This window comes from Cydia amplana, chromosome 5, assembly GCF_948474715.1.
Source record: "Cydia amplana chromosome 5, ilCydAmpl1.1, whole genome shotgun sequence".
In the NCBI taxonomy this organism is placed as follows: Eukaryota; Metazoa; Arthropoda; class Insecta; order Lepidoptera; family Tortricidae; genus Cydia; species Cydia amplana.
The window spans coordinates 17,995,126-18,018,524 of NC_086073.1; the positions used below are offsets into that span (position 1 = coordinate 17,995,126).

The window sequence follows — 23,399 nt, forward strand, 5'->3', positions numbered from 1 at the left end:
TATTACGACTAAACATGTCGCATTTTTTTAAAATATGTAGGTCATTTTAATATCACCAGCCCTAGCCGAAAAGTTCACTTGAATTTAGCTTTAATACAAGTTTTTAATCTTTTTAATATAGAGCAGAAGAAAATATTCGTTTGCGTTGGAAAATTATTTTTTCTCTCGTTTACTTTTCGTTATCTCGAAGCGATTGAAAATAAATTGCTTCGCGTCCTCCAAACGGAATCCATTATGTGTGCTCAGGTCGTTCGGGACTCGCCCTTCAGACATCTTGACTTATTACCGAGACCCTTAAAATAGATATGCAAAAAAAAACAAGATCTACATAGAGATGTAAGAATATGTGTATTACTGATAGAGTAATTTTGCCTTCTATCCAATCGTTGTCTGGGAGAGATTGCTTTACGTCCTCCAATATACTGCTTTTCCACTGAGGCGGAAATAAAAGGAGTGCAGAAGTCAAACAGCGGAGCGGAGGAAATATGTTTTTATGTATGGGTATCATTGCCTGAAATAAAAGATTTGATTGATTGATTGATTGAATAACCAATGCTATTTTTTGGTTGATTTCGGCACGTCTCCTCTCAATCCTTCAACCTAGCGTTGTCCCGGCCTAGCGCCAGGGTCCGCTTTCCTGCTCAGTCTTCTCCACTTTGCCCGGTCTTCGGCATCCTCAGGCGGTCTAGCATGAGTTGCGTTCTCGCGCGCGAGTCCATACACCTGGCGCGACTTCAAGTATGGAGTCGCGCGCGAGAACGCAACTAATGCTAGACCGTCTGGTCTGATATTGTTCTCTTCCATGTCCGTTATCACGAAGTCCAGTCAGCGCTTCTTAATAATCTCAAAATAGACAATAAAAATAGGCGGCTATATACAATACCTTATTTAAATACTGCAGGTCTTGCATTGCAAAATCCCGTGTGTCTAAAACGCGCGTTTTTATCGTCGGAAAATGTCGCATTACATAAACGCCCTTAACGATAATAATATACATATGTAGTCTAGATACTGTCGCCTTTACCTTTAACTGTGGAAAGGCAAATTAATTAGAGAGTCAAAGGGTGGCGTTCCTATTCCTAATAAAGGGTTTAATTGCGAGCTTCATTGATATTGTTTAACATAAAGTGTGTTGAAAGCTCAGTGAATTTATGGAGTATACAATTATACATAATTAAGAGAATATAGGTTAGGGTTCTAGAAACTTTACAGTGCATTTCGGCACGATAACTGCTAAATCCAAGCTAATATTATAAATCCGAAAGTAATAACTCTGGCTGTCTGTTACCGCTGAACTGATTGAGATGAAATTTGGTATGGACATAATGATAAGACACTTTAGTCCCGGAAAAGGACATAGGATAATTTTTATCCCGGAAATCACATCATAAGGGGGTGAAAAGGGGTGTGGAATTAGCTATGATAGTGGTAAGTATACGAAAATACTAATTCAATGCGTACGAAGTCGCATTCGGTAGGTCGAATGAAAGACGACATTAGTACGTTTTGTATGAAAATATGTTTTTGTCCTAGATGTAAAATGTCGACACAATCGAAATAGCAATCGTCTAAATATATTTACATACAAAAATGCATTACTTGTAAAATACGATACGTAGCGTGCCAAGTCAGTAATTGCAGCGTAGAAAATGCTTTTTGGCACTTTGCACGCCTACCCCAATCCCAATACGTAACTATAATTAGGACAATGCCGGTAATGCTTTCAATGACATTCTCGGGAATTTCCCGGGAATTTTTGAGACGGTAAGATAGAGTTATAATGGAAACCGGTTACACCAAGATCATTAACCTCTTGTCTGATTATGATAAGGTTATGACCGAATTTATAGTCGTCATTCTCCACAACCGAGGTTTGAAAGGATTGTTCACCACCATAAACATTTATTTACCTACGATTTAAGTTACCTACTTAATTATTTCATCCATCATCAATTGTAAGACTGGTAAGGATCTGTCAAATCTTTCTTGGCGGCTTAGCCAAGATGACAATCGTCGTGCATGGACAAACGCCAATGACAAACCCGGCCACGTCACCAATCTTCTCCCGACAAAAGCAGTCGCTGGTCACAATGTCGACCAAACTGCATACTAATTAAAAAATAAATAAATAAAAGCTAATGACAAACAAACGACAAATCTTCCTGACCCCCTAGCATGGCTCGTCGTTGCGCGCAACTACATACTTGAAGTCGACAACGCGAGTCTGTGTTGGATTACCTATACGTTCTCGGAATAATAAACCAACAGGAACCGCCATTAACAGACGTTCCCCTCTGCCAAAAGTCGGCGGCCGCCGGTCAAGGAGGTTATATAAAACTAGTTGCCATACGTCATACGCCATTCAGCAAACGTCAGTCTAAGCGGAATGTTAGGAGCAGAAAATGCCGAATTGTAGCGTTTTCTCCCGTAAAAACCGATCGGAAACATCTAGCGTACTTAAAAAACACGTTTCTTTTCATATGTAAGTACTATTACATGTAAATATTATGAAATAGTGCACTAATTTAGCAAAAAACTAAAAAACATTGTCAATCTGAAAGTGATACCACTTCATCGTACTAGATCTAATTTAGGGTAAAATTTAAAGAAGACTTTCTAAATATTCATTAGGTATACCTAACTTCTAATTTGCGTTGCTTATTGTTATATAATTTATATAACACATTATTTTTCTATAACACCTTATTTTTATATCAACATAATCCATTCAATGAAATAAATAGTATAAATCATAAATAACGTGATAAGTATTACCGATATAGGGTCATTGTGCAGTTTCCGTCCATGCTCTAGGTAGTCTCTAGTTTTCGTCCACATGACAGATTAGCAAATAACATATTTGATATTTAATTTGCTACTTGCCAAATACATTTTTTATGTAGATAGATATATTGTCTCGACATTAAGGATTGCATTAAGTCCAAATTTGTGCAGCAATGTAGATTTATATTCAATTTCGTCAAGTGGACGAAAATTAAAGCTGGTCGAAAACTAACGCACCTACCCTACTACTGTTTGAAAATTCATTTTTTCTTACTTTCTATCGTATATTTTTTATTTGACATGTCCAATGTTTGTATTGTAATTTATTTATTTCAAAGTATTTACTGCCGTCATTTTCCATAAATAGGCACTTTTAATTTATGACTCTGGTATCACTCTACCATAGTTAGTGATGGGACACCATAAAAACCAATATCGATAAAATCTATATGAACATTATAAATATATTGTTATTTTGATTTATTTTTTTAGATTTCCAAAAGATGCGATAAATTTTAAACATAAGTAGTTTTCAGCTTGTAAATCAAGCCATCGAAAACCTAAAAATATTGCAAATCAGTCACGTTTTAAATATCTAAGAACTGCATAAGTAAGTTTGTAATTCCATATAAATATATGCTATTACAAAGTTACTGTTGCAGTTCCTACAAATAGTATTATCATGCCGCGATCAGAAAGGGATTAGAAATAACAGATTTCCATACACTTACGTCAAAATCAATATGGATTGACAGCTATCTCAATCCCTTTCTAATCGCGATTCAGTAATAGGTAAAGTAAAGGTACACTACGATGTATGTACGATGTGAGTATGAATAAAGATGTGTTTAGTTATGATATGTGTATACATAGTATGGGTATGTGTACCCGAAAGAAGGACTGTCTACAAAAAGAGATGAGATCCCATCAAAAACATTACATGTAAAAAGGTGCAAGTCTCGCAACGCTTCTACTACAAAAAAGTTTTGACATGTAATGCTAATGTGAAACCTAGTCGGTTATTTTAATCAGTGCCAGGGGGTGTTAAAACCGTATCAATAAGATATCTTTAATTTGTAATACATATCATGACTTGGCAATCGCACATAATGCTTTACTCTTACCGTACTCGTAAATATATGTAATGCTCAAACTGCAACTAGCGTTATGTTCAAATTAGAATTATTTTTAATAGGTGACGATAATCCTTATGTCATTATGCAGCCGTGCGATGGCCAAGTCATTATACGTATTACAAATTAAAGATATATTATTGATACGGTTTTAACACCCCCTGGCACTGATTAAAATAACCGACTTGGTTTCACATTAGCATTACATCTCAAAACTTTTTTGTAGTAGAGGCGTTGCGAGACTTGCACCTTTTTACATGTAATGTTTTTGATGGTTATAATTGACTAAAGAAGACAGTTAAAATTCAGTCAATAAAATATCGACAATATTATCGACAAGTCCCTCGCACTTCTACGTTTACTTAGAACTGACATCATCTCGTTCACGGACAGGGTTGTCTGTGTTTGTTCTTGTATTTGTGTGAATATAGTTTATGCTAGTGTTTGATAATTTTGTCGTGTGCGTGTGTAGCGACGCATGCAAAAAATGCATTAGTGTTTACATTATTTGTGTGCGTTCCTCGCCCCCCGCGCCGAAAACGGCAGAATTTTTCACATAGAAATTAGTGCGTGTCACCACTCCATATTGGATTATTACTCCGAGTATACGTTACACTTTGCTCAATTACCGAGTTCTCCACATACATAACATTAAATTTGAGCTGAATTTTAGTACATCTATTAATATCCTGACCATGCCTTTTGCATGAACAGTTGGATCGGCATTCGGCGTTCGGCGCGTGAGCCAACACAACACTTTTCCTTTATTGCTATGGTTCACACAAAAAAAACAGTCAACTATCAACCTTACTGTTTAGAATAGAAAAGTGAGATTGTAATGATTTCTTTGTCAACTATTCTGACTAAAAAAAAACAAATACACAGTTCACATAAAATGACGATTTTCGGTTATTAAACACTACGGCTACGACTTTTTATGAATAATGGTACTAATGTTTTCCTTCGGTAGAAAAATAATTTGTTTTCTTTATTAATCGTGAGTCAGGCATATTCACAAGATTTTGGATTTAATTCTTTTGAGTCACTTGAATTGTATTTCCCTTTTGATCTTGGTCAAGGATTATTGTTGTGAACTAAAGGTAACTTCGGAGAAGAATATCAAAGGTGTATTAAAAATCTCCAACCCGCCTTAGGCCAGTGTGATAAATTGACAATATAGCCTCTCTATAATGACGAGTTTGACACTGACATATTCGCTAGCGACTACGTAACACAACTCACTCGACTCACTCACAATGAATCTCCCTCGTTTAAAATTATTATAAAACTGGTAATACAGTTTATTAAAGTTGACATAAACAGGAAACTCATGATAAATAAATACAGCTGCACACGTTTAGGATAATTCAGCAGTGCCGGTACATAGACTGTGTATAACATAACATAAACAATAAACATGCCTACTAGTGAGGCGTTCATAGAACTCGAATGCCGTCGGCTTGCCATTTTTAGAGAGTTATCCTATACGAATTGAACAAAAATCAGGCTTAAATACTCTAATTAGCTCCGGCCAGCCCAACATTTTGCTACTCGCGTAAACATATAAACATATAGTTTTGAGTACTCGTATAAATTTACTGTGAAATGAGACGAGGGAAATCTGGATCTAGGATTTTTTGGGTGGAATCACATCTGTCAGTATCCAGCCGCATTTTATATATGAGAAATTGCTCGTTAGTATGAAGATGCGTACGCATCGGAAAGCTGAAAGCATGCGTACGCATCAGGGATGTTGCGGATGCAGATTTTTTGACATCCGCGGATGCGGATGCGGATGTGGATATTTAAAGGCTCACATCCGCGGATGCGGATGCGGATGCGGATGTCAAGATTAGGTACTTAGAAAACGTCAAACATTAAATTTTTAGTATCATAATAAAAAAAAACGAAACGTTTAGTATTTGAGCAAGAATATAGACCACCTGTGCGTTATATTTTAATAAACAGTAACTTGGCCGACTTTTCTGGATCTTAGACGATTTCGTTATAGATAATGACGAAATTACCTAGCACTTACGCCGCCGCTAAGACGTTCCTGTACCGACTTGCTTGACATCCGCATCCGCATAAGCTCCGCATCGATTTTATGCGGATGCGGATGCAGATGCGGATGTTGAAAATAATGCGGAAGTTCCGCGGTTGCGGATGCGGATGCGGATGTTCGCAACATCCCTGGTACGCATCTTCATACTAACGAGCGATTTCTTATATATAAAACGCGGCTGGATACTGACAGATGTGATTCCACCCTTTATATTTGTACTGTACACCTTGTATAGAAAGCGAATTAGTGTCGTGTCATATTAGTAATTCTTCTTTCTACCTGTCACACGTCAACTGTCAAATAATGTGTGCCGACAGAAAAGGTCAACATTCGTGCACATAACCAACTGCTTCTAGAAGAAAAATTACTCGTATTGCCAAATCGTCTATTAGAGAACATAGGGGTGTGTCAAGCAACACGCAATCGCAATTGTGCTACATATACCATACAAGTGATACAAGTATGCATATTACGATGTCAACAATGCACGATGCACAAATCACGCATCTAGTGACATCTACCCGCCGCCATGCCAACTGCGTCGTGTATCGACGTGCGATCGTACTAGATTTAATTGCGTTACTTATAATTCTCGATAGATGTCGATGCGTTCGCAGGGCTGTTTACTTCCGTACTTAAGCCTATTGTTACTCGTAGTATCACTACATAGTATAAAACAAAGTCGCTTCCCGCTGTCTGTCTGTCTGTATGCTTAGATCTTAAAAAGTACGCAATGGATTTTGATGCGGTTTTTTTAATAGATAGAGTGATTCAAGAGGCAGGTTTTTGTATAATTTGTTAACCCGTACGAAGCCGGGGCGGGTCGCTAGTCCAGTATAAGAGGATCTAGAGTTCTGTCGCTTCTCCACTTCTCGTCCACTTAACAGCAACTTTTAACTGACCATCGATGGATTTTATGTATTTGCAATAAGAGTTTACGGATTGCTAGCAGCTTGGACGATGGTACAATCAGTAAAACTATTAGCTCAGCACCCCTGCATATAAAAATGTATGCAGGAGTGCTGTTTTCTATACCTAGTACTTATTTAACAAGCTGCAACCTTTAAAAGTTCGGTTCGGGTTCGGAGTCTTACTTAGCTTAGGGGGCCCGGATTATATGAATCTTCCTAGATTTTAGTTTTTAGTCATTTTAACCATTTTATTGGTAACGGAACGTGGACAGCACTTTTCGTTTTTCAATTTGTTTTTCAACAAAAAGGGACAAGCGACTGCATCTTAAACTTCCAACCGAAAAGGGGAACTATGTCTTGATATTTTTTCACACAAGTTCCGATTATATTATGCAGTCGATCCATACTGCACGGAAAAAATTCAAGCCACAAGCATAATAACCGAAGACCACAAAGGGGAGATTAATATAACAGCTTTGTATATTCCACCAAAGCACAACTTGAAAAAGGAAGACTACTCCTCATTCTTCTCGACGCTTGGGCATCGATTTATAGCTGGAGGAGACTATAACGCCAAACATATCAGATGGGGCTCAAGGCTAACTACACCAAAAGGCCGAGAGCTCTTAAAGTCAATCGAGTCCCTCCAACTCGGTATAGCGTCAACCGGTGAACCTACTTACTGGCCTTCGGATTTAAACAAGAAACCGGACTTGATAGACTTCATAGTTACTAAGGGATTTCATGACTCTTCTCTGAAATGCAAATCAAGCTTGGACTTGTCCTCAGACCACTCTCCAATTATAATACTAGTAGATTGCCAAATCTCACCTATTCCGAAAAAGTGTAAATTGCACACGAAAGGCACGAACTGGCCAAACTTTCGGGAACTAATCCAGCAATCACTGGACTGCCAAATCCCTCTAAAATCAGACGACGATATCACCCAAGCTGTCGAATTGTTTAACACTGCCGTACAACAAGCTGCTTGGGCTGCAACTCCTACCCCAAAGGATAAAAACAAAGAATTGTTTCTATACCCTAAACATATTTTCGAGCTACTAAAACAAAAACGCCAGGCCAGGAAATTGTGGCAATCAACCAAGTTCCCAGGCCATAAAAAGAAATTTAATTACCTTGCATCTAAACTCAAGGAAGCCCTTGCAAGACACAGAAACAGGGAAACAGAAATATACCTACAAAATCTTGATGCGACAAAAGCCACTGATTATTCACTCTGGAAGGCCACAAAAACCTGAAAAGGCCCATTGCCCATCAACCCCCGATCAGAAATGAAGATGGCAGCTGGGCAAAAAGAGATTCTGACAAAGCAGGGGTATTCGCGAGACACTTATCCACAGTTTTCACGCCAAATGACGATCTTGATTCAACAAAGTTGGAAGAAATAACAAAAACACTAAATCAGCCTCACCAATTAGACTTACCCATTAAAAAATTTACTTACACAGAAGTCATCGGTGCGATCAATAGCCTCAACATACATAAGGCTCCAGGATACGATCTCATTACTGCAAAAATCCTTAGAGAACTACCGCACATTGGAATCAAATTCCTAACTCACATCTACAATGCCGCGCTCTGGAGAAATTTTGTCCCTCCACAATGGAAAGTTGCTGAAATCATTCTAATTCCAAAACCTGGCAAAGAACCCACAGAAGTAAAATCGTACCGTCCAATTAGCCTGCTACCAATACCTTCAAAAGTTTTAGAAATATTGTTCATGAAAAGAATAAAAGCAGAGGTTACGAAGACTAATTTGATTCCGTTACACCAATTCGGATTCCGGCAAGGACATGGTACTGTGGAACAGGTTCACAGGCTAGTGGAGCAAATAAACCTTGCGTTTGAACAAAAACTTTATGTGTCATCAGCGTTTCTGGACATATCCCAAGCATTTGACCGGGTTTGGCATGAAGGACTCTTATTCAAAATATTAAAAAACCTTCCAATCAATTATTATCAATTTATCACTTCGTACCTTAACGAACGACACTTTTATGTAAGCTATGGCAGTAGCACGACAAACCTACATGGGATAGAAGCCGGTGTGCCTCAAGGAAGTGTCATGGGCCCATTACTCTACCTCATATATACCTCGGATCTCCCAAGTGCCGAAAATGTTCTAACAGGAACTTTCGCCGATGACACTGCTATATTAGCAGTAGCCGACACTCCTGCCGATGCATCAGGAAAACTTCAAAACAGTCTCGACGATATATCGAAATGGCTTAAAGACTGGAAAATTAAAGCGAATGAGACAAAATCGGTGCAAGTAACATTTACGCTAAGACGTGAAACGTGCCCGGAAGTAAAACTTAACAACATACGTATACCCCAATCAGACCACGTTCGATACCTAGGAATCTACTTGGACAGGAGACTAACTTGGACGAAACACATCTTTACAAAACGAAAAGCCCTCGGACAGCAGCTGCGAAAGATGTACTGGCTTTTAGAACGCAAATCTCAACTCAGCCTAAACAACAAACTGCTACTTTACAAGTGCATACTAAAACCAATATGGACTTATGGGATTCAGCTGTGGGGAACAGCCTCAAAATACAATCTAGGAATACTACAGCGTTTCCAATCAAAAATACTACGTATAATCACTAAAGCCCCGTGGTACATCAAAAACGAGAATTTGCATCGAGATCTCAAAATCAAAACAATAAACCAAGAAGTGTCCGACACCTTAGACAAATATCGCAAACGAATGGAGAAACACCCAAACTTACTCGCGAGAAACCTGATGAAGGAACCTCCTAACACTACTTTTACAAGGCTGAAGAGAAGAGCACCCCAAGATCTTATAAAATAAATATACGATTTAACGAAATTGATGGGCGTATCAAAGGATATCGCACCACGCACGACTATTAAAAATACTTAATCTCCAGCTAAATGTCAAAGATAGACAGCTTGCAGGATTGAAGTGGAATCAAAAAAAAAAAAAAGTTCCGATTCTAGAAAAAGCGGCCAAGTGCGAGTCGGACTCGCCCATGAAGGGTTCCGTATTTAGGCGATTTAAGACGTATAAAAAAAAACTACTTACTAGATCTCGTTCAAACCAATTTTCGGTGGAAGTTTACATGGTAATGTACATCATATATTTTTTTTAGTTTTATCATTCTCTTATTTTAGAAGTTACAGGGGGGGGACACACATTTTACCACTTTGGAAGTGTCTCTCGCGCAAACTATTCAGTTTAGAAAAAAATTATATTAGAAACCTCAATATCATTTTTGAAGACCTATCCATAGATACCCCACACGTATGGGTTAGATGAAAAAAAAATTTTTGAGTTTCAGTTCGAAGTATGGGGAACCCCAAAAATTTATTGTTTTTTTTCTATTTTTGTGTGAAAATCTTAATGCGGTTCACAGAATACATCTACTTACCAAGTTTCAACAGTATAGTTCTTATAGTTTCGGAGAAAAGTGGCTGTGACATACGGACGGACAGACAGACGGACAGACGGACAGACAGACAGACAGACATGACGAATCTATAAGGGTTCCGTTTTTTGCCATTTGGCTACGGAACCCTAAAAAGAAGGAGAATCGGAGATCCCACTGAACTATGTAGTTCCGTTGAGGCGATGCTGTCAGTAAGCAATGAGAATAACAAAGTACGTGGTTATCACCAAGTTTACAGCGCGACCTAGGACAATAAGGTTCCTAGGCTACCTAGAACAGCCTTTGTTGTGGTTTATTGATGATAACAACTTAGTTTTACTGTTTGCGGCATTGCCGTTACGGCACGCGTGAAATATAAATGTGATGATTACATGGCTTATATTGCATTTTTGTTATGTGCAGGAATTTTGTTATGTTTACAGTTAGTTAATTACTCGTGTATCTATAGGGTGACTTTAACTTCAAAACCGGTCTTTGAATTAATAATGGATTTTAGGCATTTTGATCTAAAAGTTAGACAGTTCGTTATTTTACCGCCTTTTAGTCGCTAGTTAATTTGATAAAGCCTGACAAAAACTGGACACGTAAAAAAATTACCGTACTGGGCCATAAATAACCAGAAATGTATCCGGACATACGTGTGCATCTTGGCTGGGCTATTAATATTTATTAAAAAAAAGTTAATTGATATTTATCCTCTTCCGTCAATCATCAGAATGCTGGTGATTTTTTTTAAATTCTCATAATTCACGACCACTTCCAGCTGGACTATAAAATTCCTACATTGTTTGGTTTTGAAAACTTCTGGGATAATTTTCCCAGTATTTACTCTCTCTGGTCTGAAACGTTAGGTGTATCAAGGGGGTCTCTTGTAAGAAAAGTCTTCTTCTAGCCATTTTGTAAAAGAAGAACAACAGCGGCTATGATCCATCAGCATACATTAACACAGCTCCAGTAAAAAAGTTGTACCTCACTAACTTCTAAGACTCTCTAGTCTACTAGAACAGTAATGTGGGTTTGGGATATATGACAGCGATACTAATATTCGTACTCGTAACTGCTTATATAGTACATTGCCAAATTAAGCCTAGCTTTTGATGTCGTAGTTACCTATTTCCCAAGAAAATTGTGCTCCAATTTAATGTTATTTTACCTTGACTTTGTCATGTTTGCTAAAAGTTGTTGTGTTTTATAATGCTATACGCCATATGCAAATGAGTAACGATCATGAATACGTAATGGGCTGTATGAACTCGTATGATGCCAAGTTTTGTGCGATTTGTATTTCGTTTTCAACTCATATTTTTATACTTTTGACAGTGACAAAAGGCGGATTTAATGCCACACGGCATTTTTGTGTCAATTTTCTTTTGTATGTACATACAGTCAGCAGCAATAGTTGCTAAGCGGGCGAAGCGTACAAAATGATCTTGACGCGACTTTATTGTTAAGAGTGCTATTACATTTCGAGGATGAGCGAGTTTAGGTATTTTACGCGCTGCGGCAGGCTCCGCGAGCTCAGGTCGCCGAACCCTTCCACCGCATTTTCCCTCGGTCGCACTACAATGATGGATTAAACATTCTTGATCCGATCGTGAAGCACATTGAAATCAATCATAACAACACTAACTGTACTTTAATATCAAAGTCCTAAAAATGTTATTTGGTACGAAAATACCAAATCCAGTGCAAATATACATACTTATGTAGGTCATTATTACTAGAAAGAAATTATACGTACTTAGGTACTCGCTTATTTTCATTTTTCGTCATTGTATATGGTATAGGTTGTATAGTGAAACTATTTTAGCTATATAATGAAACCTTTAATTTGTATCTTAAGTTTAGAAACGAGCTGATACTAAGCATCTGATGATGAAGCCTGATGATGATGATGAAGGTGGTCACGGATACCAATCAACCATGTAGTAACATGATTAGGCTCGTTTGATTCGTCTCAACAAGATCTTTGGCACTAGGTGATACTCAGGGTCTGATGATGGAGCTGTAAGGTGGTCACCGGTACCATTCAACCATGCAACTAAACCACTTCGTGTTTGGGCTCGTTTGATTCATTTCAACAAGATCTTTGACACAAGATATGACTCAAGGTCTGATGATGGAGCTCGAAGGTGGTCACCGGTACCAGTCAACCATGCAACTAAACCACTTCGTGTTTGGGCTCGTTTTATTCATTTCAACAAGATCTTTGACACAAGATAGGACTCAGGGTCTGATGATGAAGCTGGAAGGTGGTCACCGGTACCAGTCAACCATGCAACTAAACCACTTCGTGCTTGAGCTCGTTTGATTCGTCTCAACAAGATCTTTGACACTAGGTGATACTCAGGGTCTAATGATGGAGCTGGAAGGTGGTCACCGGTTGGTACCGGTGACCACCTTCCAGCTACTGGTACTGGTGACCACCGTCCAGCTCCATCATCAGACCCTGAGTCCTATCTTGTGTCAAAGATCTTGTTGAGACGAATCAAACGAGCCGAAACACGAAGTGGTTTAGTTGCATGGTTGACTGGTACCGTTGACCACCTTCCAGCTCCATCATCAGACCCTGAGTTCTATCTTGTGTCAAAGATCTCGTTGAGAGGAATCAAACGAGCTCAAACACGAAGTGGTTTAATTGCGTGGTTGACTGGTACCGGTGACCACCTTCCAGCTCCATCATAAGACCTTCAGTACTATCTTGTGTCAAATATCTTGTTGAGACAAATCAAACGAGCCCAAACACGAAGTGGTTTAGTTGCATGGTTGACTGGTACTGGTGACCACCTTCCAGCTCCATCATCAGACCCTCAGTACTATCTTGTGTCAAAGATCTTGTTGAGACGAATCAAACGAGCCCAAACACGAAGTGGTTTAGTTGCGTGGTTGACTGGTACCGGTGCCAACCTTCCAGCTCCATCAGCAGACCCTCAGTACTATCTTGTGTCAAAGATCTTGTTGAGACGAATCAAACGAGCCGAAACTCGAAGTGGTTTAGTTGCATGGTTGACTGGTACCGTTGACCACTTTCCAGCTTCATCATCAGACCCTGAGTTCTATCTTGTGTCAAAGATCTCGTTGAGAGGAATCAAACGAGCCCAAACACGAAGTGGTTTACTTGCATGGTTGACTGGTACTGGTGACCACCTTCCAGCTTCATCATCAGACCCTGAGTTCTATCTTGTGTCAAAGATCTCGTTGAGAGGAATCAAACGAGCCTAAACACGAAGTGGTTTAGTTGCATGGTTGACTGGTACTGGTGACCACCTTCCAGCTCCATCATCAGACCCTCAGTACTATCTTGTGTCAAAGATCTTGTTAAGACGAATCAAACGAGCCCAAACACGAAGTGGTTTAGGTGCATGGTTGACTGCTACCGTTGACCACGTTCCAGCTTCATCGTCAGACCCTGAGTTCTATCTTGTGTCAAAGATCTCGTTGAGAGGAATAAAACGAGCCCAAACACGAAGTGGTTTAGTTGCGTGGTTGACTGGTACCGGTGCCAACCTTCCAGCTCCATCATCAGACCCTCAGTACTATCTTGTGTCAAAGATCTTGTTGAGACGAATCAAACGAGCCGAAACACGAAGTGGTTTAGTTGCATGGTTGACTGGTACCGTTGACCACCTTCCAGCTTCATCATCAGACCCTGAGTTCTATCTTGTGTCAAAGATCTCGTTGAGAGGAATCAAACGAGTCCAAACACGAAGTGGTTTAGTTGCGTGGTTGACTGGTACCGGTGACCACCTTCCAGCTCCATCATCAGACCCTGAGTCCTATCTTGTGTCAAAGATCTTGTTGAGACGAATCAAACGAGCCGAAACACGAAGTGGTTTAGTTGCATGGTTGATTGGTACCGGTGACCACCTCCCAGCTCCATCATCAGACCTATATATTCTGATTCTGACATGTCATCAAAAACATTTGTATTCAGCCATTTTTTAATTTAGTACCTATAAAATATCAGACCATTTCAAATATCTTTAATGCTGTCCGGTAGTTACATACTCTATAAAACCAAATACACATTACTAGGATCAAAGTTTCTCAGTCGCCGTTTACACGAACTGTCACGCACACAGTATAGCATTTTACACGGCGCCTGCCGCACACAATAATAAAAAACCTCGTCGTCGCCGTTGAAAACGTGCGGAGCCGACCGACACACGTCTTACCTCTACAAGCTCTGCCGCGGCACTGAGCTCACGACCGCGCGTCATCGGTAATATTAGAGTCGTTTTCAAAAAATTGCCAAAAAATTATAGTAGAATTTCATAAACACTAATGTATACCATCAGTATAAGCAAACGCTGCAGATTGCTTGAGTATGAAAATGACTTCGATATTAAGTACAATTTCGTAGGAATTGACACTTGTTTCGGAGAGAAAATTGAGTTTGTTTTTCTTCGATTTTCTCTTTCTCAAAGGTATTTAGGAAAAATTACAAAAGTAATTCCTAATGTACAGGGTATTAGTAATACAAAATAGCCAGCTTTACCAGAGTAAACTTCTCAACATTTACAAATACGAGCTCACAATTTAGTGCTTCACGTGGTTTTTCGGAAACAACCATCAGAAAAAAAAATCATTACTAATTTAATACGCCCTTTTTCCAATATTTAAAAAGTAATTCCTAAAGATAAGAAGACGCTTTTACCGTAACAAGTACTCATTGTTTCTAATAACGACCCTAAAGTACTGAATGTCATCGAGGAATATCATCAATTTTGCATTATTTCGACTTTTCTTGTTGGAGCGCTCTTAAGAGAATAAGAGCGCGTCAAGGTAATTTTGAACATCTCGCCCGCTTAGCAACTTCTGCTGCGGACTCTACTTAGACTGGGTTATATTCGAGAGCAGGGATGTTGCGAATATCCGCATCCGCATCCGCAACCGCGGAACTTCCGCATTATTTTCAACATCCGCATCCGCATCCGCATAAATTCGATGCGGATGTAATGCGGATGCGGATGTGGAACAGGTCGGTACAGGAACGTCTTAGCATCGGCGTAAGTGCTAGACTGCTAGGTAATTTAGTCATTAACCAAAAAACCTATTAGAAATGAGCAGTCAAGCGTGAGTCGGACTTATTGTACGGAGCCCTTGCAATGCGAGTCCGACTCGCACTTGGCCGGTTTTTTGAAATAAAAATTACTAAAATGTAATATTTGACGTTTTTTATGGTACTATCTTGACATCCGCATCCGCATCCGCATCCGCGGATGTGAGCCTTTAAAAATCCGCATCCGCATCCGCGTCCGCGGATGTCAAAAAATCGGCATCCGCAACATCCCTGTTCGAGAGTATTAAATGACAACTTCTAGTATAGCTATCGCAGATTTATAAAATCCTTACATAAGATGGGGAGACCTTCCTCTAATGTACATAATTATTTACTTATTTAGTTCCATATTTTCATTTAGCACTAGTTATTTCTAGTAAAAGAAGAATTTTATAGACCCGCCTGTTCCTATCTCTATCGCACGTGCATAATTATATCACAGTACCATTGACCGCCGGCATCATGAATTACGCGCGATAGAGATAGAAACTGGCGGTTCAATGTACGTAATTCTTCGTGCTCAGCGTCCTTGCTTAACATTAGTCGTAGCACAATAATTCACAGAATAAATTATTTATTAACTTGATTGCAACAGCCCTACGAACCGCGACAATCCTCAATAGGGAGTATTACTGCAATATTTTGCCGCCAGAGTGCAGCACTAGTGACTTAAGTATACCATAGAGTAACTTATATATGTCCTGTACCTTAAACTGTTTTTTGACAAGTTTTCACAGACAATCAAATATGACATTGATACATCAAGGCGGTTTGTTTGTTTACGAAATCGAAACTCAGCTATCTGCCTCTTTATCGCTCGAATATGCAAGAGTGATAGAGAGGTTAGATATCAAAATGTCGAGTCTCTCGTTTGCGGTAGACCCTTAGATTGTTTACTTGTTGTTGGAGTGGCGCCCCCTACGCAGACTTTCGCGTAATATCCCCTATTCCTTACCAGTTTAAGACCGACCAGTTCCATTTCACCAAAACCATCCCAGTAATTTTGTCGCTACACCTAATTGTTATGCGGTCGATAGCGGCGGCGACTCGGCCGAGACTGCGCTCGTAGATAACCTCGCTTTATCACCGGCTAATGTTTAACTTAACCCGTCCAACGCGCGGTAGTGGGTTACGTTTTATTGATGATAATAAATATGGCTTAGAGGTTATACTGCTTACTTTTGCTAGGACCGTTTATTCCAAAGCAAAATTGTGCAACATTGAAGTTTAATAATATGGTAATGTGTTGGTGTAAATCTCTGATTTTTATGGAGTATGTGGGTACTTAAGTTGGGGCACTTACGTACTAGCATTTGTACAGCGAATCAGTTATGGCCGCTTTTATTATAAGACAAAGCGGTCATCTTTTCCTTAGACCACTTGACAAAGTATGTTGTTTTTTCATTAAAAAAAACCTGGCGGCCTAGCCAAGGTGACAATCGCTATCGCTTCGCCATCGAATCGCTTTGTGTCTCTCTATCACTCTTCCAATTAGTGTAACAGAGACAGTTGCGTTACGTTGCGATTGGCATTTTGTCTACAGGGCCTATTTACTTTTCGGGAATGTTTTACCGATTGCAAGACCTTGCAATCCTATTTACCGAAGTGTTCTACTTAATGCTTGTATGTTCTGGCGCTGGGCCAAAGCTGCGTTTTTGCCGCGGTTTCGCGCAGGCTATTATTAGAGAGCTCCCGATACACGTGTTACACGCTGACACGGGTACCCGTGTTCTTAAGCCCGGCGGTACTAAGAACCCGAACTACACGAACCCGCCCGGATCCAGAAACGTTTACACGGGTACCCGTGTACCCGTGTACACGGGTACACGAAAGAACGGATCTTATTTACCCGCGGGTTCAACCGTTCATTTTCGTGTAGCAGAGATTCGTGCTATGAAGAGATACGGTGGAATATAAGAGAGATTAGGAAAGTTCGATTACTTTGCAGTTTAACGTGTTATTGATTGGTAATATCAATAATAAAGTAGACTTTGTTTCAATAATTCATATGTTTTGTTTGAGATTAAGTATTTTCAATTGCCATGTCGTGTGAAAAACAAAATACATGACATAGATAATAAACAAAGTGCAGAAGTTTCATTCAATAGAACGTGTTGTTTTTACAACGTGCGTTGGTGCTTTTGGTCTTATCTCTTTGTGATAAGCTAGACACATCTGCAAAAAAATACAACAACTAATCTTTCAGGTAGGATTATTCTATTGTTTGGTTGCCGCGCGGCTCTTAAAAGCATTTTACTAGTGACAGAGACAGCAAACAATGAATAATATCTATGCCTAAGATTTAAAAAGTATCTCATAGAACTTTAGTTAGACTCCAGTTCGCCTATTGGTCAGTTGGATACTAAAGTCTATCTACGTTAATCGTACCGTTTTGTTGTTTTATTAATAGTTTTTGTTTTGTTGTTTACTGTTAATTTTTGTTAAAAAAAATGAGAAGAAGTTGGGTGTGGAACTTTGCCAGATCCGGTGACAAAGCCTATTGCTCTTTGTGCAATGACCGGGCAAATAACGAGTTTTCGTGCCATGGTGGTTCAACAGGAGCCATAGGAAGATATTTGTTATCAATACATCAAAAATCACCCACCATGACGACCCCTGAGTAAGTACATTTCTTCCTACTTCGTATAGTGAAACCAAAAACTGCGTTAAAATGAATGCGATTTTTTTACATTTATAACAGTTATAATTTATTAGAATGTTTAGTATATTTAAATAAACAGTTCTGTAGTATATTTGTAATTAAGGTATTGAAACAATAAGGGTCAGAATGGGAATGAGGATGGGATTTAAAACTACCGTTCTTATTATTGTGTGGTATATGATATATAATGAAGTTTTTACCAATCTTCACATTTTACTTGTAGATACTTTAAGTTTAAAGTAATCAATTCAGAAAATATTATGCACCATAAACAGTCACTACATATTACAAATAATTTTGTGATTAATGGGTCTTTTCTATATGGAAACAAGCACCATTTGTGACAATTTGTAGAAAAACAATTTTTTATATCTTTGAAAATTACTGTTTAATTTAAAATGAGTTTTTGGCAAAAATGTCATTTTTGTTACACGCTTTTATCGCTGACTGTACTTTTCTTACGACAGACAACTAATACTCATCGAGACAATTCTAAAAAACCCTAACACAATTAGGTTGCGTTGTTTCATCACAGAGTTCCTATGGCCACCTCCTGTCTCCATCATCAGATCAGCTCGATGGTACCATAATATTGCATTGTCACCCGACTTACATATGTATGCAAAATTTCAGCTCAATCGGAAGTCGGGAAGTGGATCAAATTTAACTTGCAAGATTCCATTACAATTTAGTTACATACAGGTCGAGTTCCTATGGCCACCTCCTGTCTCCATCATCAGATCAGCTCGATGGTACCATAATATTGCATTGTCACCCGACTTACATGTGTATGCAAAATTTCAGCTCAATCGGAAACCGGGAAGTGGATCAAATTTAACTTTCAAGATTCCATTACAATTTAGTTACAGGTCTACCTAATAAAAGCGTGTTAAAAATGAGAACCGTTGTAAAGCATTTCACAGCCTGTGTCGAATAATAATAGCATTTATGTTTATTTTTACAATACAATTTGATATTTTAACTAGTACACAAAAATAGATATTTTCATTTCTGTTCACTCTACCAATAACGGTGTCGTTTTTAGCAATTATTTGAAAGCGATATTAAGCGATTAAAATAAGCGGGTCCTGGAGTATTCAAATAAAGAATAAATAAGTTTTTGGCAAAACTTTCATTTTTGGTACAAGATTTTATCGCTGACTGTACTTTTCTTTCCACGAGTATATTCTAAAAACCCCAAACACAATTCGGTTGTTATATCACAGAGTTCATATGGCCTCCTCCTGTCTCCATCATCAGTTCAGCTCCATTAATATTGCATTGTCACCCGACTTACACACGTATGGAAATTTTCAGCTTCATCGGAAGTGGGTCAAATATAACTTGCAAGTCCGAATTTGAAAATCCGATAAAACTGGTAAACAATCGGGGCTCCTGACCCTGAATCTGTGTTTTATTTAAAGCTATACATAACTTTAATCTCCGCTACACGTCAAGAACGGGTTAGACCCGCGTGTATTTAAGATCCGTTTCGCCGTGTACACGGGTACACGGGTACACGGATACACGGATCTTAATTACACGTGTACCCGTCTACACGTGTAGAACGGGTCAGAAAACCGTGTACGTGTAGTACGGAAACGGGTACCGAACACGTGTACACGAAACCCGGACACGACCGTGAGCCCTAATTATTACATGCACTTCGTACTAGTTCGTACGTAGCGTGTGACGTGCGGTGCGGATAAGGCGCGCGCCCATGGCCGTGTATCTATCTATGCCGTGTATGGTTTTATTTGTACAAGGTTTTGATTGATTTTGATATAATTTTCTAAGAAAACCGAGTTAAAAGTTTTCATGTTGGTAGCTATGTTATGCAAACCAGGATAAAAATACACTATGTTTGAAAAAAAAAATCTTAAAACATCTCACTCCTATTTCTTTTAAATAAAAGTGGATCTGATTACACCATGATTTGAAATTATTGTGCAATAATTAATAAAAGTAATTTAGCTCTATCCTCTACAAAACAAGATCAATATTATAAACATAATTTATTTAATTTATAGGTAACCAAAATACATTATTGTAGATTAGGGTTGCCAGATCGAAAGGCGCTATTATCGGGAAAAAATATAAATTTTTCGGGATTTTGGGCCTTAAGTCGGGAAAAAAAAACCATTCAAATTGAATTAATTGTATTTTACATTATTGGCACTACGTCAGCTGCTCTGTCCAATTTCGACAAGCGCGCCTCGCGCGCGGGCTGTAGGGCTCGACGCGGGTCGCTTGCTCGCTCAACGACAGTTCGGAACTTGAAATTATTATTTTATAACGTGAGACTGTTTTTCGGGACAATTTTCACTTTGTCGGGAATCGGGAACACATGCTAAAAATCGGGAGAATCCCGCCGAATCCCGACCATCTGGCAACCCTATTGTAGATACTTATATAAAAATACAATAAATATTATTAAGTATAATAATAAGTTAAATAAGTTTCTACAATAAATATTATGTATTCAAATTAAAAAAATACGTTATAGAAATGTTTAGTTTATTGCTCACATTTCGCCTTTACTACATCATTATTAAATTAAATAAAAGCGATATAAATTTATTAAAATAATTTCATAACATAAATAAAGTTGGCCTCTCGCGCCGCTACACGGTTAGATAAACAATCGAAGTGTGACAGGGCGCTATCGCATTTTCCGCGGAGGCTGCCAGTGCCGGCTGCGCGCGCGCTGCGAGAACATGTCCCCCGCGCCACCGCCATGTACATAGAGCCCGCCGCCTTCCGCGCCCCCAGCGCCGAATCCCTCGCCTCCACCCCCCCAGTCTGGACACAGTGCTTACCCTCCCCCTTATTCGCAGGGAAGAAAGCGCCGCTCAAAACCTTCGAGGAGGTCCAACCTTTGTTACAACAATCGAGGAAACGTGAACTCAAGCTGGTCATCAGAGAGAACTCCTGGCCGATAAACAGTCCGGTCCGGGCGTTGCTGTGGCCGGCGTTGTGCCGGCAGCATCAGCATGGCAAGTCCATGCTCGACGGCTTCTACTGGGACATGGTCACGCAGGTCAGTGCTCTTTGCTTTATCGTGCTCAAGGCCATGTGTATTTACTTTGATAACAACAACCTTGCTTGATGTGATGATTTTTATTCTTCGTCGTCGATGTTTTAAAGTTTATATAAAGGAGATACGTTTCTATAAGACAGCTGCGTATTCGAGTCACGTGACGCTATTTGTCCGAATTAAATAGTCCATCGGCGCGCACGTGTTTCGCAAGTATTTAGTAACACATGTACAGAAACTTGTAGCAATCTTTATTGATTGATAGGTACTGTTGTGAATCTGATACTGCCTTTTCGTCAAAAACGCATCTGATAAGGAAGATAAGAATGGCACATGTTTACAGTAAAATTCGTGAAGGCGGCGTTGAATTAAGTATATACTTACTTTTTTAACTTTATACCAGTTCTACTATTCTAAGATGTTTATATTATAAGTGAATTTCTGGGGCATTCCCGTCAAGAACATGGTTGTTTCACATGTTATGGTAATCAAGGTTTTTACAAGTCGTGACAAACAATAAAATTATGCCGATACGCCGCCTCACAGCGTTGTATCTGCTCATACATGTAGTTTATTTAGTCAATTGGTATTTTGTTAATACATTCTCTACTGTCTACCTAATCCGTTGCGTTACGTTCATGACATACAACTTGATGGCAGACGGATGGACAGCGGAGGCTTATACTATCCGCAAACCAAAATGACAATACAGCTCATGTTACCATCTCTTTCACTCCTGCTACGACTATGCAAGTGTGAATGAGAAGTGACACGAGGACGCGATCCCGGCTGTCAGTTCGGTTTGAGAATAGTATAGTAATAGTGTTCCAGTTAGCATCCTTGGTGTACGAATCCCTTAAAACGGTGGCTATCTTTCTTATTATGGCTCCTCTACACGATGGGCCAACGCCGGCCACTCCAAGGGACGCATTTATGCGTTAAAGGGAGCAAGTAATATTGCGATCTCATTCTACCGCATGGCTGCGTCCCTTGGAGTGGCCGGCGTTGGCCCATCGTGTAGAGGCGCCATTAGATTCAACCCTTTCGATTACATGTCAATTACATCTTAATTTCTTTTTATATATTTTTTTTTATATTTGTGTCCAGCCCCCGTGAAAGTTACAGGCGGTTGGATCATTAGGGGTGAGGGGCTGTAAGATAATTTTTTTATATACATAATATGTATAACTCAAGAGTGTTGGGTGTGATGCAATGATGCAATAATGTTTGTATGACAATAAATTGATGCTAAATGTAAAATGTACTAGAGAAAGTATACGAGATCATTTGCCGTTGAACTAAATCAGGTTTTAAAAGTTGCCAAACCAAAATGTGGTCATCTTGTTCTTAAAATTGGCCACTATTACGTCGCGCGCGCAGGGGGCGTGGCTTGTCATTCACCGAGCCCCTGCTTGCGACATCAACGCGCAGTGCTTACGCGCACGTGCGTTTTGGCGTAGATTAGGCTTTCATTAATACAGTTTCTGAGCTATTAGTACGTAAGCTACTATTTATAGTACAAGCTTTTTTTTAGAAATTAGGTCGATCTGTGTGAGATGGTCTTGTTTGTGGTTTATAATGATTTATTTTTATCGCTTAAAATGCATCTTGGCGTATAAAGTGCCCTTGAGGCCTTTTGCTAAATAAATGTATGAGTTTATCTAATAAGTACTTATTTGTAAGATTATATTGATAATGCTTTCTCATAAGTACGGTTACTTATTAATGTCCACTTGACCAGACATCGTACATTTTGCAGAATCAACTCCAGTTGAAATCATTAATTAGAGTTAATCACAGTTATATTAGGGTCTATTTACATTATCCGTTATTTCCCAAAAAAGGTTTTTTGTACTTTAATTCGACTACACTGCACCGAAATTCCTATATTATTTACGATTTCTTGTAATGAATGACATAACGTTACGTAAGGTCTAAAAAGAAAATTAAGAAAGAAAAACTTGTCATAATGATGTTGATCTTCGTTAAATAATTGAACGTATGTACCCGTGTACCATTAATTTCATTATTCGTAACAGAAATTAATAATAATGTTATAATAGCTACAATTAAAGCATCGATGTTATTAATTATCACATAATTCTTGTAGGAACTTATGTATATAATGATTATTTTTATGTATTTTATAGTGGAATGTATACGCAATAAGACGCCGTTAATACTTTCTTTAGTTGTGCAATAAAGTTGTAATAAATGGCCGTAAGTACGAGATAAATTCCCGTTATTTGTCATTATTGCAGAGCAAATGACACATGATATGATATGCAGAGATCATCCACATGTT

The 23,399-nt window shown here is 38.9% G+C and overlaps 1 protein-coding gene across 1 annotated transcript in view; it reads left to right on the forward strand.

Moving 5' to 3' along the window:
- Positions 1 to 23,399, forward strand: part of LOC134648385 (GTPase-activating protein skywalker) — a 138,430-nt gene that overhangs the window by 17,182 nt on the left and 97,849 nt on the right. The window contains exon 3 of the mRNA XM_063502914.1: positions 20,895 to 21,097. Coding sequence (XP_063358984.1) covers positions 20,895 to 21,097 — 203 coding nt within the window. The remainder of the gene's footprint in view (positions 1 to 20,894; positions 21,098 to 23,399) is intronic.